At 41.6% G+C, this 14,262-nt stretch overlaps 1 protein-coding gene across 1 annotated transcript in view; it reads right to left on the bottom strand.

Annotated features, from left to right (window-relative positions):
• Usp24 (ubiquitin specific peptidase 24) overlaps positions 1 to 14,262 on the bottom strand; it is a 135,106-nt gene that overhangs the window by 49,071 nt on the left and 71,773 nt on the right. The window contains exons 25-35 of the mRNA XM_021635276.2: positions 13,563 to 13,629; positions 13,352 to 13,462; positions 12,238 to 12,336; positions 11,972 to 12,145; positions 9,120 to 9,205; positions 8,831 to 8,924; positions 6,621 to 6,776; positions 3,654 to 3,751; positions 1,420 to 1,515; positions 1,077 to 1,305; positions 278 to 437 (exon numbers count right to left, since the gene is read on the bottom strand). Of these exons, the coding sequence (XP_021490951.1) occupies positions 278 to 437; positions 1,077 to 1,305; positions 1,420 to 1,515; positions 3,654 to 3,751; positions 6,621 to 6,776; positions 8,831 to 8,924; positions 9,120 to 9,205; positions 11,972 to 12,145; positions 12,238 to 12,336; positions 13,352 to 13,462; positions 13,563 to 13,629 (1,370 nt within the window). The remainder of the gene's footprint in view (positions 1 to 277; positions 438 to 1,076; positions 1,306 to 1,419; positions 1,516 to 3,653; positions 3,752 to 6,620; positions 6,777 to 8,830; positions 8,925 to 9,119; positions 9,206 to 11,971; positions 12,146 to 12,237; positions 12,337 to 13,351; positions 13,463 to 13,562; positions 13,630 to 14,262) is intronic.

Raw genomic sequence — 14,262 nt, 5'->3', positions numbered from 1 at the left:
ACTGTGTTTACATCATCTATATCCATATCCAACTCCCCACCCCCACACAAACTATCAAATTATGGCCTCTTCCTCCTTAATTATTATGTATATGTATGTGCACACATGTGCGCACCCACCCACTCTCTCAGACACCCACACACACCCACCCACACCCACACCCACACCCACACACACACCCCACACACACACACTAATGAGGACTGAAAAGCCATAGGGAAACACGCTGTTGTGTGTTGTGCTTACTTAAAAGCACTGTCCCATTTTAAATGAGTACCTGAACTGCTGAGTCTGTTTCTAATCCCAGCAGGAAACAGAGAATTACTTTCTTTAATCGGCTGGCTACTTCCAACAAGGTCAAGCCGTCCTGCAGCTGCAGCCCATGACAGTCTCATGAAACAAGCCACAGTGGCAGTGAAATCACTGGCTTCCATAGTCTAGGGAGGCATGGAAAGGGTGTTATGAGGATGGCAGTGCTGCTCTTGAAGACACGCTGACTTCTCTGACCTTGTGGCCTCAGGTTACAACTCTTCACTGTCAGAATATTGCAGGATTGCCCTTCTAGTACTGCGTCCTCACACATGCTCGTAACACTAAGATCTGTTGCCTGTAAACTCTAATCTCCACACTCTGGTCTCACCCAATCACTCCTCAGTTTGGTTTTTGCCACTTCCTCTCCTACACAGTGCACGACAGCTTCCATGAGTGTCCTTGCAGCTTAGCACATGAGCTCTAGTTGGGTTCTTTTGACTTGAATACCTCCTCTCCAACACCCTCATTCTGTTCCCCATTTACTCTTTAAGATCTAGTGGCTTAAACACCACTTCCAAAATAAAGTACACAAGACAGCACAGCTGAAATTATCCCCTTACTGCTGAGGCCCACAGAATGCTTCGTTTCTGTAGTGTTACGCTTGCTGCTTTTACCTGAAGTGAGTTCTGTCCTTGAGGCCAGTCTCCTTCCTACTCATGCTGATTTGCTTGAATTCAGTGTTCACACTGGAGCTGTTCTTTACCCACAGTTCCCTCCCCCAAGGAGGAGGTACTTGGAACTTCTTGAGCTCACCAACCACTTACCTGAATTGCGACTCGAGCAGCAGGAATGATTTCCTCGACCCTGATGGAAGACCTGTCTGATACTGACAACTGTCTGTAGGATGACTTTTCTGGGGTCCCACACAGGGACATCTGTCTGCTCGTCTGCCGGCTGACGTTTCGGAATGGACGGGAAGAAAGGGCTTCTATGCCATCTTTGGTGAGGTCTTCATCTAGTGTCGTTGGCATTGTCTGACCAACAAGTAAAAACCTTAAACAGAAGAATCAACGCTTATTCAGTTATTTCCTACTATATATTAAAATGATAAAATTTGGAAAGAAGTAAAATATTGCCTTGTGAGAATAATGTAATATATTTTCATACCGTGCAAGTTGTAGACAGATAGAATAAACACCCTGCCTTGTCTCATAGTCTACTTCCGATGGGATGGAATCTCTCTGCATGACATTCACAACCAAACTTCAAAGGAAAGAACAAAGGAAGTATATTAAAGACTTCAATTTCTTTAAGATAGAAAACTATAACTAATGCACTAGCCTATAAATGTTCTTAGTTACCAAGTTTCTACATATAAATGAACTATCCACTTGATATTTCTATTACAAGGACTTCCATAATTGGACTTGTGGTTTAGCATAAAGATAACCAAGGGAGTGTGTTCAGATGCAGCTTTCCTCACCAATGGGCTTACCATTGCGGAAGCATCCCTCTCTTGACATTAGGAGAACTGGCAATTCAGAAACACATCAAGGACTGGTGTGTTCAGTGGAGCTTGTTCTCCACCCCCACTACACACTTCACCACACACAAGCTCCCTAACTGTTCTTGCTTCTATTCTCCCCTCTCCACTCTCCAAATCCACTCCCACAAGGTCAACCAGAGTAATTCTTTCCACATGTAAATCAGATCATGGCACTTGCCTGCACAGAGCTGTTCAATGGCTTCCTAAATGGACGGAAAGGGCACAGTGCACAGCAGACTGTAAGAAAGGCCCCACACCTTGCCAGCGCCCTGCAGACTGCCACATCCTACAGGCGTCATTAGGCCTCAGCCCCTGTCTCTGGCGCCCTACACAGGTGCCAGCAGCGTCCCCATCCACGAGCAGACACTAGCTATTCTCCAAGCTTTGCCCCTTCATTCTTTAAGGCTTGAAAAAAGTCACCTCACCAAGTGAACATTCTCTCAGCCACCCTTAAGAACTACAATCCTGCACCTCAGCTTCCTATCTGATTTCGCTCTATAGCTCTTATTACCCTCTTCACACAAACCTTTACTTACTGGCCTATTGCTTGTCTTCCTCTCCAGCAGACGGCAAGCTTTATGGGGCATGAATTTTGTCTACTTTACTCACTGCTCTGTTCCCATTGTTAAAATAATGCATAGCACATGAACTAACAAATACACACAGGTAAGTTCAAATATAATGCTTTGACCACCACAGACATGCAAACTATCGGGTAATTTGAAGTGAGTTTTTCAAGAACACTTCTAAAATGCAGAATAAAAGATGGATGTGGTGGCTGTAGCCCAGGCGAACTTCACATAGTCACGGCAGGCCTAAGTTAGGAAGTTCATTCCAGGCTAGCTGGAGCTACAGAATAAGAGGAAAGCAGGGGTGGGGGTGGAAATAGGGAGGCAAGGAGGAAGTCAGGGAAAGCACAACAAAACATTTATTGTACATGCTGGCCCTTCTACGTTGTTTGAGAATTAGTTTTTACTATTAATTTTATTTTATACGTATGTGTGCAGAGGTCAGAGTGGGTGCTGGACTGCCTGAAACCGTAGTTAGCAGTGGTTGTGAGCTGCCACGTGGGGACTGGGAATCAAACCCAGGTCTTCTGTAACAGCTGTCAGAGTCAGCACTCTTAACCACTGAGCCATCCATCCAGCTACTGCTTGGGTCTTCTTTTAATTTGCATTTTCCCTTCTTCAAGGTCCCTGTCCAGATTCTCTTCTATGTTATTTTTCCACACAGGTCTTCTATTAGCCATCTTTTGCTCAAACTTCTAGCTGGTCTTCACTCCTTCCTGCCTGAGGACCTTTCTTCACTTTTTACCTTCTACTCAGTTCTAACTGCAACATAAGAGGCAAGCAATGTATGTTTGTGCTACCTGTTACTTGGTTTAGAGCATCCTTTCTGGGCTTACTGACCTAAGGAAAATTCTACGCAGTCTCAATTTTTGTGAAGCATTTCCTAGTTTATTACCCTTTTCTCTTTCCCTCAGCCCTGGCCATATGGCACCTCTTGCAGACTAACTAGCTGTCCCTCTTAAGCACAGCCTCCGAAGAGAAGGGTTCTACCCAATTACCCCCATTTCACCAGCATTAATGTTGCAACACGGGAGCCCAAACTCAAGAAGCTTCACCTATACTCTTCTTGAAATTTCCCCCTCTCACAGAGGGGAGAGAGACATCCTTCACTAAGTTTGCCCAAGTAATCAGAACTTAGAAAACAAATAGCAATTCCTAAAGGATCACAGTGCCAAACCTATTTGTTTTAACCCCCATGATGCTTCAAATTACACAGGAGGGATAAGCAAGGCTTCTGCGGGAGAAATAAACTACTATGAACATAACCGGCTTTTCCACTCACAAACCTCAAGCCTCCAGCCTTGAGGAAGTTCTCACAGAAGGATTTCGCACAGCTTCTTGCCATGTCATCATCAGCTGTTGGCATGAGCTTGGAGCTTAGGACCTGGGAGCAAAGAAGCACAGTTAACTCACCCTTATTTTTTTTTTTTGTAGAAAGCACTTTTTTTATTTATACAACTCAAGCCAGAATTTCTCTGATGCCACATCTTAGTTTCCTGCAAGGATCATGAGGCTGACTTCCCCCAATAAAGACAATCACATTTTCCAAACTATACTTAATTAGGATTTCTTTTTTTCAGTTTTGAACTAAATCTTTTCATGAAACGCCTTCAAGCTTAGATAACAATTAAGTTCATGTAATATGTAAACTATGTTCTTTAAGCATACCCAGGCCGGAGTTTTATAAATGGCTCAAAAATAAACAAAAAAAGGTAGCTGAAGTCCCTACAGAACACGGTGCCTGTTCACTGGCCACGTGTATTCACTTTCTAGGTGAGGAGACTGAGGGCAATGACGAGATTTCAAATCCTCTAACGCCTCCACCCTTCTCTGATACTGCAGTTCCTACCTTACAGAAAAGCGGAACTGACTATTTCGTGGGTGGAGAATCCTATTACACAAATCACACTTTAGTACCAACTCGGTTCATGTTCTGATGTTCTCAGCTATGAGCTGAGAGAGGTCATTTCTCACAGCCTCATTTTCCTCATCAGCTAAACGAGCATCATGACTGCATGCACCAGAAGACTTTCAGACTCCACAAAATACAACCTTAAGTTACTCAGTGAGCACTTATGAACAAGTGTCCAGGGAACAAGAGCTCATTAGCTGTTATGATTTAAAAACCTCTTAAATCTTAGTTTAAGCCAAATATTTTGAACTCAAAATACCTTTCTAGTCTAAAAACCCTACTGTTATGAACCTATGAGCATTATGAGCATGCATACTTCATGTGTGGTTTTACTAGAGACACCTGCTTCCTAAGTTCTCTCTGGGAAGGGGGCTCCTCACTTTCAGAAAATAAGCACACCAGGAGGAAGGGGGGGTCCCTTGCTCTGCAGCCCTTCCTGTGAGCAGATGCCCACCAGCATGCACACACACCCGTGCTCAGGAGAAAAATCGATCTTCTTCAAAGGAACAGGTATTTAATTTACAGTGTTAGTTTGAGGTTTCCTGGTGGGCAAGTGTAAGCCAATGTAAAAAAATTAAAGGCAATTATTTTTTTTTTCTAGATACTAGTGAAAACAAGTACCATTGGGAGAGTTAGGTTTTTTTGCATATTTGGCTCATTTGAAGCAAAAACAGATCTACTGAAGGAATTCAGTTGTTTCTCAGCCCTAAAATTATGCCGACAGTGTTTTGCAACCAGTGCTCTGGTTCCAAGAGGACGAACGTCAGGTTGTTGGAGATGAGCCATGCTGGCTGCTGGCACAGCTTTACTAGGTGCTCTCAGGTACAGATGATGGACTTGCACCGAACGCCCAGAAACACCCACTCAAAAGCAACAACTCCAGTAGGAATCACAAGATGAAAACTTTTAAGCTTAAGGAGGCCAAAAACTTCCAGACAATTTTGTTTTGAAATGTTATACTTATTTTTAAATGTCCATGTTATAGAAAGGCATTTTTCATTTTAAAAATGATTTACTGAATATTTTCCCATTTTAAACTATCTGTCTTTTAGCAAAAATGAATACTTTAAGGCTAATATGTAATATCATTGCACTTTTAACATATAAGCAAGAAGTGGAAGAAAAGAGTCTAATTAATGAGATTAGATGAGTAGACCTTAGGGAAAACACAGGTTTTCCCTTGCCAGTCACTTATGACACTTGTTATGACGTGAAATCGCTTGTCACACATACTAATCAAGACAGCTGCTACCTGTTTAATCATCATGGGACACTTGAGCCCGCCCAGTCACCGGTGGCTATCACTCTAGGAGGAAGGCAGTTCTTCAGGGCACTCTCCATCACTGCAGTGATGGAGGGTCTGTCTATGAGCAGAAGTGCTTGCACTCGGCCACTTCCCACTCTGTTTATGCTCTGTGTTCCTGATTAAGTGTGCCCAAAGTCCCATGTGACTCACTTATAACCGAGGGGGGGTAACTACTTTGACCTTTTTAATTACCATAATCATTGGCACACAGAAAACAAGTAGTGTTTGGTGAGCTAAATATATTCATTTGAAGTTATTTTTAATGATGTAAGTAATTGCATTGGACTGAATGACTGTATGCCCCCAAATTTTGCATATTTAATTCCCAGTGTACATTAGTGTATGGGGCCTTTGAGAAATGATTAGGTCATGAAGTTGACGTTTTCACGAGGGAGACTGGTACTGTGGGTGACTTCAGAGAGCCCTCCTACCCCTGTCTACCAAGTGTGGGAGCAGTGAGAACATAGTGTCTATGAACCAGGAGTAGGCCCTCATGTGATACGGAATCTGCTGAGGTTCTGCTCTGGGACTGTCCATTCTCCACAGCTATAAGCAATAAACGGTAGTTTAAACTACTTCAGTCTATGGATTTGTTATAAATCCCCGGATGACTAAATAAAAGATAATAAAGTAATGTTTGTGTGCTTCTTGACAAGTTCTTCATAAATCTGTTAATGTCAACAAGATACAACTCGAAATATTGCAATATATTTAATCATGAAAGCTAAAGATAATTCATGTTATAGACTTGCAGAGTTTATAAAGGAAAGCAAGGAGATGCCTGACATAGATTTCCTAATTCTTTACCTAGATGCTATTTTGTAAGTAATCAATGTAGAGATATAAATGGGAGAAAAAAAAATTAAGAATTTTCAAAGCTGAAAAAAGTTTTATTTCTTTTATTTTTTTCTGCATTAATTTTCTAGCAGATCACCCTATAATAAAACCTTTCACTTGTTTCTAGTGTCTGAAAGCATGACTCGACCAACCACGATGGGTCTCTGAAATGAAACACAAGAACACGGCGCTCCTTACTTCTAAGTTGTAGAGCACTCTGAAGGTTGACATGCCAGGAGCAAAGGAGCGAAACAAACTTTCAAGGATGGAGCTGGCGCTTGGCTGATGCTGCTGCTTTGACGAAAGTGATGGAGACTTTGAAGACTGGGAGCTTGTTTCAGTGAGCAAGGTCTTCTACGTTTAGAGTAGAGAAGAAACATGTCTCTTAAAAATCACACTTTATAAAGAGAAGCAGGTCTCAACGCTTCATGTTCGTTTCTTTAATATAAGCCACAGTAATTAAGTTCTCAAAAAAAAAAATGGCTTATAAAACCACCTAATTCTCACCAAACATCAAACTTTACTATATAACTGAGTTCAGTAAGTGTGGTGGTCAAACACTTCATGAATGCTTTGAGACTACGTTCTCAGAAAAACCAGCAAAGCCATTTTAACTTGTTTCCATGTTTGTATTTTGAGCTTTTAAATAAAGCTTTTTAAGATTGCTAATACAGTACTCTTGAGGGTTTCTTTTCAGCTGAAACTGATGACATATTCATCAGTTATATCAGTTTTCTCTCAAATTAAAACCTAAACCAGAGATAACATCACCGAACAGGTCCAACTTCCAACTACTAAAATATTAAACACGAAACTCAAGTTTTAACAATGGTTGTAAATGAATTTCTTCTGAGATTATAATTGAAGAATATAACATATAAAATAATGTATATGTAAATCTCTTAGGAAACAATATTCCAAAAATTGAACAAAAAGGACTTTGTTATTTTTTTTCTTTGCGGTGCTGGCAACTGAACCCAGGCCTGTGTATGAGGTCAAGCGTCCGAACGCCCAACCTTGTCTTCTACTTGTTTTTATTTCACGTGCTTTAGTGGTTTGCCAGCAGGCACGTCTTTGTGAGGGTGCCAGATTCTAGGGTTCCAGACAGTGTCAGCTGCCATGTGCTAGGATTTAAACCTGGGTCCTCTGGAAGGGCAGTTAGTACCCTTAACCACTGAGCCATCTCTCCAAGCTGCCAACCCTTGTCTTTTTTGAGACAGGGTCTTGTCATGTAGCTCACAGTGACCTCAAACTCAGATCTTTCTGCCTCTGTCTCCTGAGTGCTGGGATTACAGATAGGCACCAACATGCTCAGCCAAAGCAAACTTTAATTATTACTTGTGAAAAATAAAAGTAATTATGATGTAGTTATGCAGACTTCAGACATGGAATAATCAGATCTAGGGAGGCAGCTTGTCAGGGGCACAAAGGGTCTTGCACCCACAGATCTCCAGTGAAACCAGGACTGTCCTTTCAAAGGAATGGATGTGTAAGCTGTTCTTCTATCCTGGAAGCTGGGAACTGGAAATGATTAATAGCTGGGTGATCTGCATTATCTGTTGGTCCAGGCCATATTATGCTCCTACAACCAGGACCAGAGATGGTTAGTAATCCAAATGGCTCTTATGTTTCCCCAAGCTCCTACAACCAGGCTTGGAGATACCCAATAGTCTCAATGACTCTTATATTATCTGTATAGCCAGAGCCCCCATGCTCCCACAACTAGAGCCAAAGGTGGCTAATAGCCCAAATAACCTCTACACTATCTGTATGCCTGAGACCAGGAAAGATCCTTTCTTAGGGCCTTAAGCTAAAACAGACAGTCTATCTCTACAACTTCTCTTCTTGAAAGAAATGACATGTACCCTGAGTTGAGTTTTAATATTTCCTTGAATATTGGGGATTGCATTCCAGGAAACTTTCCCCCCACCCCAAATTATGCTGTGTTCAAGTTTGTTAGCATCAGACTACCCGAAGTTTGATCCAGGTTGGTAAAGTCCATCTGAACCGAGTCTTCATTCTCACCTCTTCATGGATTACTGCCTGCCTTGACAGCTGCAGAGAGCCCTCACCATCTTGAGAAGAGAAACATCCCAACAGCACCAGTACTGCCTGACCCCCAAGTAGTAAGTCCATCTCTTCGGGTGTCAGACTCTCCTTTTATACCAGGAGCACAGAGAAAATAGCAGAAAAGGCTCTTCCTAATACTTTATCTCATAAATGAAACTGTTTGGGCCTTTCACAAAGCAACACCACATTCTAATTTTTAACATGGCAAGGGTATTTTTCAAAAGAGAAAAGTAATATGTAAAGATGGTATCATATAACCACAGGATTCAGGTAATGTTTTCAATGAATCATGACACAAAATTACAAGCTAGTTAAACAACTAACAAAAATATGAATACCTTTCTTCCTAAAGAATCCAACTGATCAAGGGCTTCCTGAATAGCTGGATCAGTGGGTATCAAGAGCAAGAGCTTCCGTACTCGTAGAGTTATCCTGAGAAATGTTCAAAAGTAAAATAAATTTCTTTCATATAAGCTATAGCTTCAGTAATGTCTTTTAGTATATATTTATTTATATACTTATATAAACAAATATATACGTAACACATGTAATACATTTCAAGTAAAACTTTCTTGGCTCATCAACTTTAATAACTTACTCTCAAGCCTCACAAATACATGTATTTACCTTGGCTCCTCTAGATTAGCAAGTTGGTACAGCATGTCAAACACATTGCATACAAGCGCCATCACCACACCAGGGAGAGATTTCTCCTGGGGGAAAACAGCCAAATATAAATATACTAACAAAAGAATTTTCTTTTTCTAAACAAACTTATAAACAATAAAAGTACTAGTTCTGAAAGGTTGGCACTCTACAGTTTGAGAGTGACTGAAGAACACAGAGTGAAGGTCATAGCCTTCCCGTGGTTATTACAATACTTTCCCTGGCCACCTGCTTGGATGAAGGCCTAAAAAGCAGAAGTAACATATGGGGCCTGTGTAGGTACCACAACAGACAGCACACACCAATCTGTTGATCAATGACTTTCTGGAGCCACAAGATAATGAGTAATTTGAGGAAAAAACATTAAAGTAGTATCTATGTGTATATACACTCATATCTAACACATACGTAAGTAAGACTTATGTTGAAAAAAAGATACTCTGGTTTTGCTAAAGATCAGGAAAGACAAAGTGGACAAAACTGCAAAAAAGTGAAGACAGCTGGTCATGAGGCACAAGAAAAGAAATGACAGTTATACATGCATATGGAGAAGACTTTAAATAAATTCAGGATCTGTATCTCTGAATATATTAGTTTTAAGCTGCTGACTTTGAAAGCACCATGTGTGCTGTCTTTGTTAATGGTCAGGACATGCTGCGTGGGTTTCTTGAGTTCTGGTTGTGAAGCAATTACTTGACTGTACACCCTGAAGTGCCCTGACTAGCTACAGCTATAACGTCAAGTAGAGAAAGAACCAAAGACTTTACATATGGAATTAAAGGACTACATGTAATAAATGCTCGTCTTACAAATACTTTCACTTCACATATGCTTGCTCTCTGGACAGTAAAACCCTAAAGAACACAACAGCCTTCCTCAGCTTTGTGTCCCTGAAGCCAACCTCCGTCTCAACACAGAGAAACTCTAACAGGTCAATCATCTGATGAAGTCATTCAGGGACTGACGGACCCAGGTACTGTTTGTTTCAGTGCTGGATGTGGCAGTGAGCAAAACAAACCAGTTTACTCTCATGGAGCTTAACGTTTTACCAGAAGACAGTAGATTAAAAAAATGTATTGTATGTTAATGAAAACACACAGCAGAGAAAGGAAATGCTCATACTGTAAGAATGGAAATGGGGTTGAAATTTAAGCAGTATGTCAAGGAAGGCTCACCGAATAGCTAGCGTTTGAGCAAATGCTGAAGTAAAACGAAGACACCCTAGTGAACATGTTAGAAGACAATTTTGGAGAAAGTGCAGGCACCACTGTTTGAGGACCCAGAGAGGAGCCCTGGGCTGAAAAGGTGAGAGGGGAGGGCCACAGCAGAGGGCCTCAGAGATGCTCCAGGGGTGCTCACCACAGGTAGACCCTGACAGCCTCATGCAGGTCCTAACTGTTGCTCTGAGTGAGATGGCAGCTAGCAGGGGAAGCTGGGGAGCAGCACAGTGTGAGCTGGGGGCTGCTGAGTGCAGAGACCCCTGACGAACAGTAACGACAACACCCAGGGGAAGGGTGACAGAAGCACAGTACACAGCTGGGAAGGCAGAGAAAAGGAGCTGGATTCTGGACATATTTTAAGGGAGAGCCAAGGGTTTGCAGGTGAACACGGGTTAGAGAGAAAGGAAGGATCTAAGACAGTAGTTCTTAACCTGTGAGTTCTCAAGCCTTTGGAAGTTCAATGACCCTTTCACAGGGATATTTACATTATAATTCAAAACAGTGGCAAGTTACTGTTATGAAGTAGCAATAAAAATTATTGTACTGTTGGGTGTCCCCACAATATGAGGAACTATATTAAAGGGTCATAGAACCAGGGAAGTTGAGAGGCACTGGTCTAAGAACTCAGATATGAACAACTTACAACAATAGAGATTCCATGATTTGAGATGGAACAAGACTATGAAATAAAAAAAACAACAACTTAGGAGTGAGGACAAGGGGATAAAAGGGACAATGAGGAGTTCATTTGGGTATATTACTAGTGGTGTGTCTAGTGGTCAGTAAAGGAATGCTGAATTGGTATGCTGATGTTGGGCTTCAAGCAATGCAATCTGGGAATTAATAAGGAAAAAAAAAAAGAAAGAAAGTCCAAGGACCAGGCCTGGAAACTCCTCTGTATGGAGATTAGGGAGATAAAGAAGAACCTTCTTCATCTTCTCCTTTATAGGAGATTAAAGAATGCAGAGGAAGAAGTGAGTATTGAGAGGCAAAATGAAAGAAGTAGTTTAAGAGAAATGGTCATAGGGCTCCTCTGAAACACTGAGAAGATGAGGACTGAGTAGTAGAGACACATGACCTGGCCTGGATCTCACGGACCACATAAGGCTGCTGGCCAGTGGGACCCAGGCAACCCTCCCTCTCTGCTTCCCAAGTGATCGGATTATAAAAATGTACCACCATTCCCTACATGGTGCTAGGGATTGAACTCAGCTCCTCGTGCTTGCACAGCAAACACTCTACTCAATGATCTGATCGATCTGTCTCTGACTGTAAAGTACCAAGATAGCACAACACATCTGAGAACTGAAGAAGGGCCCAGTGGAAGATAAAAGTCAACAAATCAATAAAGAAAGATGTGAGGACAGTGAGAGGTCAAAGAGAAAGACCAAGTCAGTCTTCAGAACATTCTGAGACTAAGAAGACTGGTCAATTATGTATCTTCTCTGCCCTGAACTAGTTCTTAAATACATAGTTTTCTTTATTCAGACCTTGCCAGGCTAAAGAGGTGTGATCACTCAAATCCGTACAGGCCAAAAGCAGAAGGGCCGCAGCTGATGGTTCCTGCTTCTATTCCCCAGTTGCTCTCTGTACCTGTTCCATGGCATACGATGAACTGAAAACCCCGCTGCTGCTGCTGCTGGAGCTGGTTGAGGAGTCTGCCGAGCTCCCCGAGGGGGTCCCACTGCCAGAGGTCTTCACAGTCAGAACTTGTTCATCAGAAAACCCCAGCTGGTGGAGGAGCTTTTGATCTTTATTCACTGTCAGCTGCAAAAGGTGGTTTCTTAGTTACTGAGAGGAAAAGAGGAGGAAACTATTCAAACTGGGCTGATGTGCCAACAATTGTTGCTTAAACCTACCAGACTATCGTTTGTAAATATCTGTATGTTGTCCACAGGAGAGCACAGCTGTTTGGCTATCTTCCACCGGACACTGCCTATGGTTTCATTACTGTGAGCCTAGAAAATAAAATATCACGCTGGGGTGAGAGAATTCATTTATTCATTTCATTACTCCCTGGAAGAACAGTAAGTGTTCTTAACTGTTGAACCATGTCTCCAGCCTCTCATTCACTTAGTCCTTCAAACAACAGTTGTGAGCATCTGCTATGTATTGAAGCTAGGAATGCAGCAGTCTTTACAAGAACCCCTGCCCTTGGGTGCTTCCCCTTATGCAAATGTTAAGTGCTTTATGGCATACCTTCATTCCTCCCCTTTACGTAAAAAGTAAGATCTCAAGCCATTCCTTGGAAGTGTCTTCTATTCCTACCCTCTCTCAACACATCCTCTCTCAACAGCTACCTGTGAGCCTGTATACAAGCTGCCCTCTGTCTGAAAGGCTACACTAGAAAAAAACAATTACTCTTGTCACTTTTCAAATACCTGCTCAAATATCACTCATCTCGGATCCATCTTTATACAAGATAGTTCATAAATACCATCATGTTCAACCAACTTATTACTCTTTACTATTATTTATTCTTTGCAACACTTATCTTCACTTGGCACCATATTTTACATTTACTTATTCATCTGCTTATACTGCATGGCCTCCTCTCCTGTCAGGCTTACTTTACGGAATGTATGCATGTGCTGAATGACTGTATGTACTCACGTGTACGAAAACCAGAGACTGATGTCAAGTGTCTTCTACTGCTTTCCACTCTACTGTCTGAGATACTCACTGAACCTAGAGCTCACTGGTTGGCTTAGCGACCTCCAGGATCTTCCTAGACCCCCCCCCCCCAGCTCTGGGATGATAGGTACACACTACCATACCCAGCTTTTCACCTTGGCTGCTAGGGATCCAAACATGTCCTCACGTTTGCATGAAAGCACTTTACTAAATGAACCATCTCCCTAGAGGTCTCAGTCTTTACCTTTAATTTGTTTATCAAGTATCTTTGAGAACCATCATTTACCTCCACCAACATCATTTTTGTGAAAATAGCTAAAAATCTTAGTGTAAACCTACCTCTACAGTGAAGGTATCTTTGGTAGACTCATAGGTAACATTAAGAGTTAAAAGATGTCCATGAAATGAGGCACCATGAGGTAGAATAGTTCGCGGAACAGAGTAAAAATCCTTGAAAGACATAAACCAATTCAGTCAGATGTACTGTGAACATGTCAGAACACATGCTTCTCACAAGATAAATAAAGCTGTTCTAAAAAAGAAAATATACCTCTATTGTGATCACATAGCGTTCTGCCAGAAGAAGCAATCTCTCGATTATCACAAGTTTTGTTGATCTATGAGTTAAAAAGACCAAATATTTAAATATTTGAGATAAACTGCTGCCTTCAGCTCAATTCCACTGTTTCACCCAAGCCAGAGTCACAGTCAGCATTCACTGGTCAAGACTGAACACCCAGCGGGCCCCTTACACCCCCTCATGGCGGCCATGCTCAGACGGCCTAGGTCTCCAGGACTACAAGTTTACCAATCCACCAAGAACGAACAATCAGAGAATTTGACTTTCATATTCTTATAACTAAAATATGCTGTAGAATTCTGCAAACACACAGACTCTGACAAGTTCTGATTTGACTAGAAAATCAGAAGACAAATGCACATATACCATTAAAACAAGTTGCTAATTGAAAATGAAATCAGATGACTATTTGGTTAATGACTTAAAGAATTCTACTTATCATCTGTGATAATAGGACTGCAACATTCAATAGCTTATATTCAAAGAGCTTCATATGCTAAGGAACAGAACTCCAAGCACCCTTGCTTTAAGCAGCTGCTCTCTCAGAAAGTGGAGGTAGTTAGGTAGTTAGTTAGGCCATTTCCTAGTGATTGTACGGAATGCTGGCTAGCAGTACAGGAATGTTCACTTTATAGCAGTTGGTTAATAAGCACATTTAACAGTTCTATCA

This window comes from Meriones unguiculatus, chromosome 12, assembly GCF_030254825.1.
Source record: "Meriones unguiculatus strain TT.TT164.6M chromosome 12, Bangor_MerUng_6.1, whole genome shotgun sequence".
Taxonomy (NCBI): Eukaryota; Metazoa; Chordata; class Mammalia; order Rodentia; family Muridae; genus Meriones; species Meriones unguiculatus.
The sequence above is the reverse complement of the archived record's forward strand: the minus strand, read 5'-3'. Positions and strand labels throughout refer to the sequence as shown.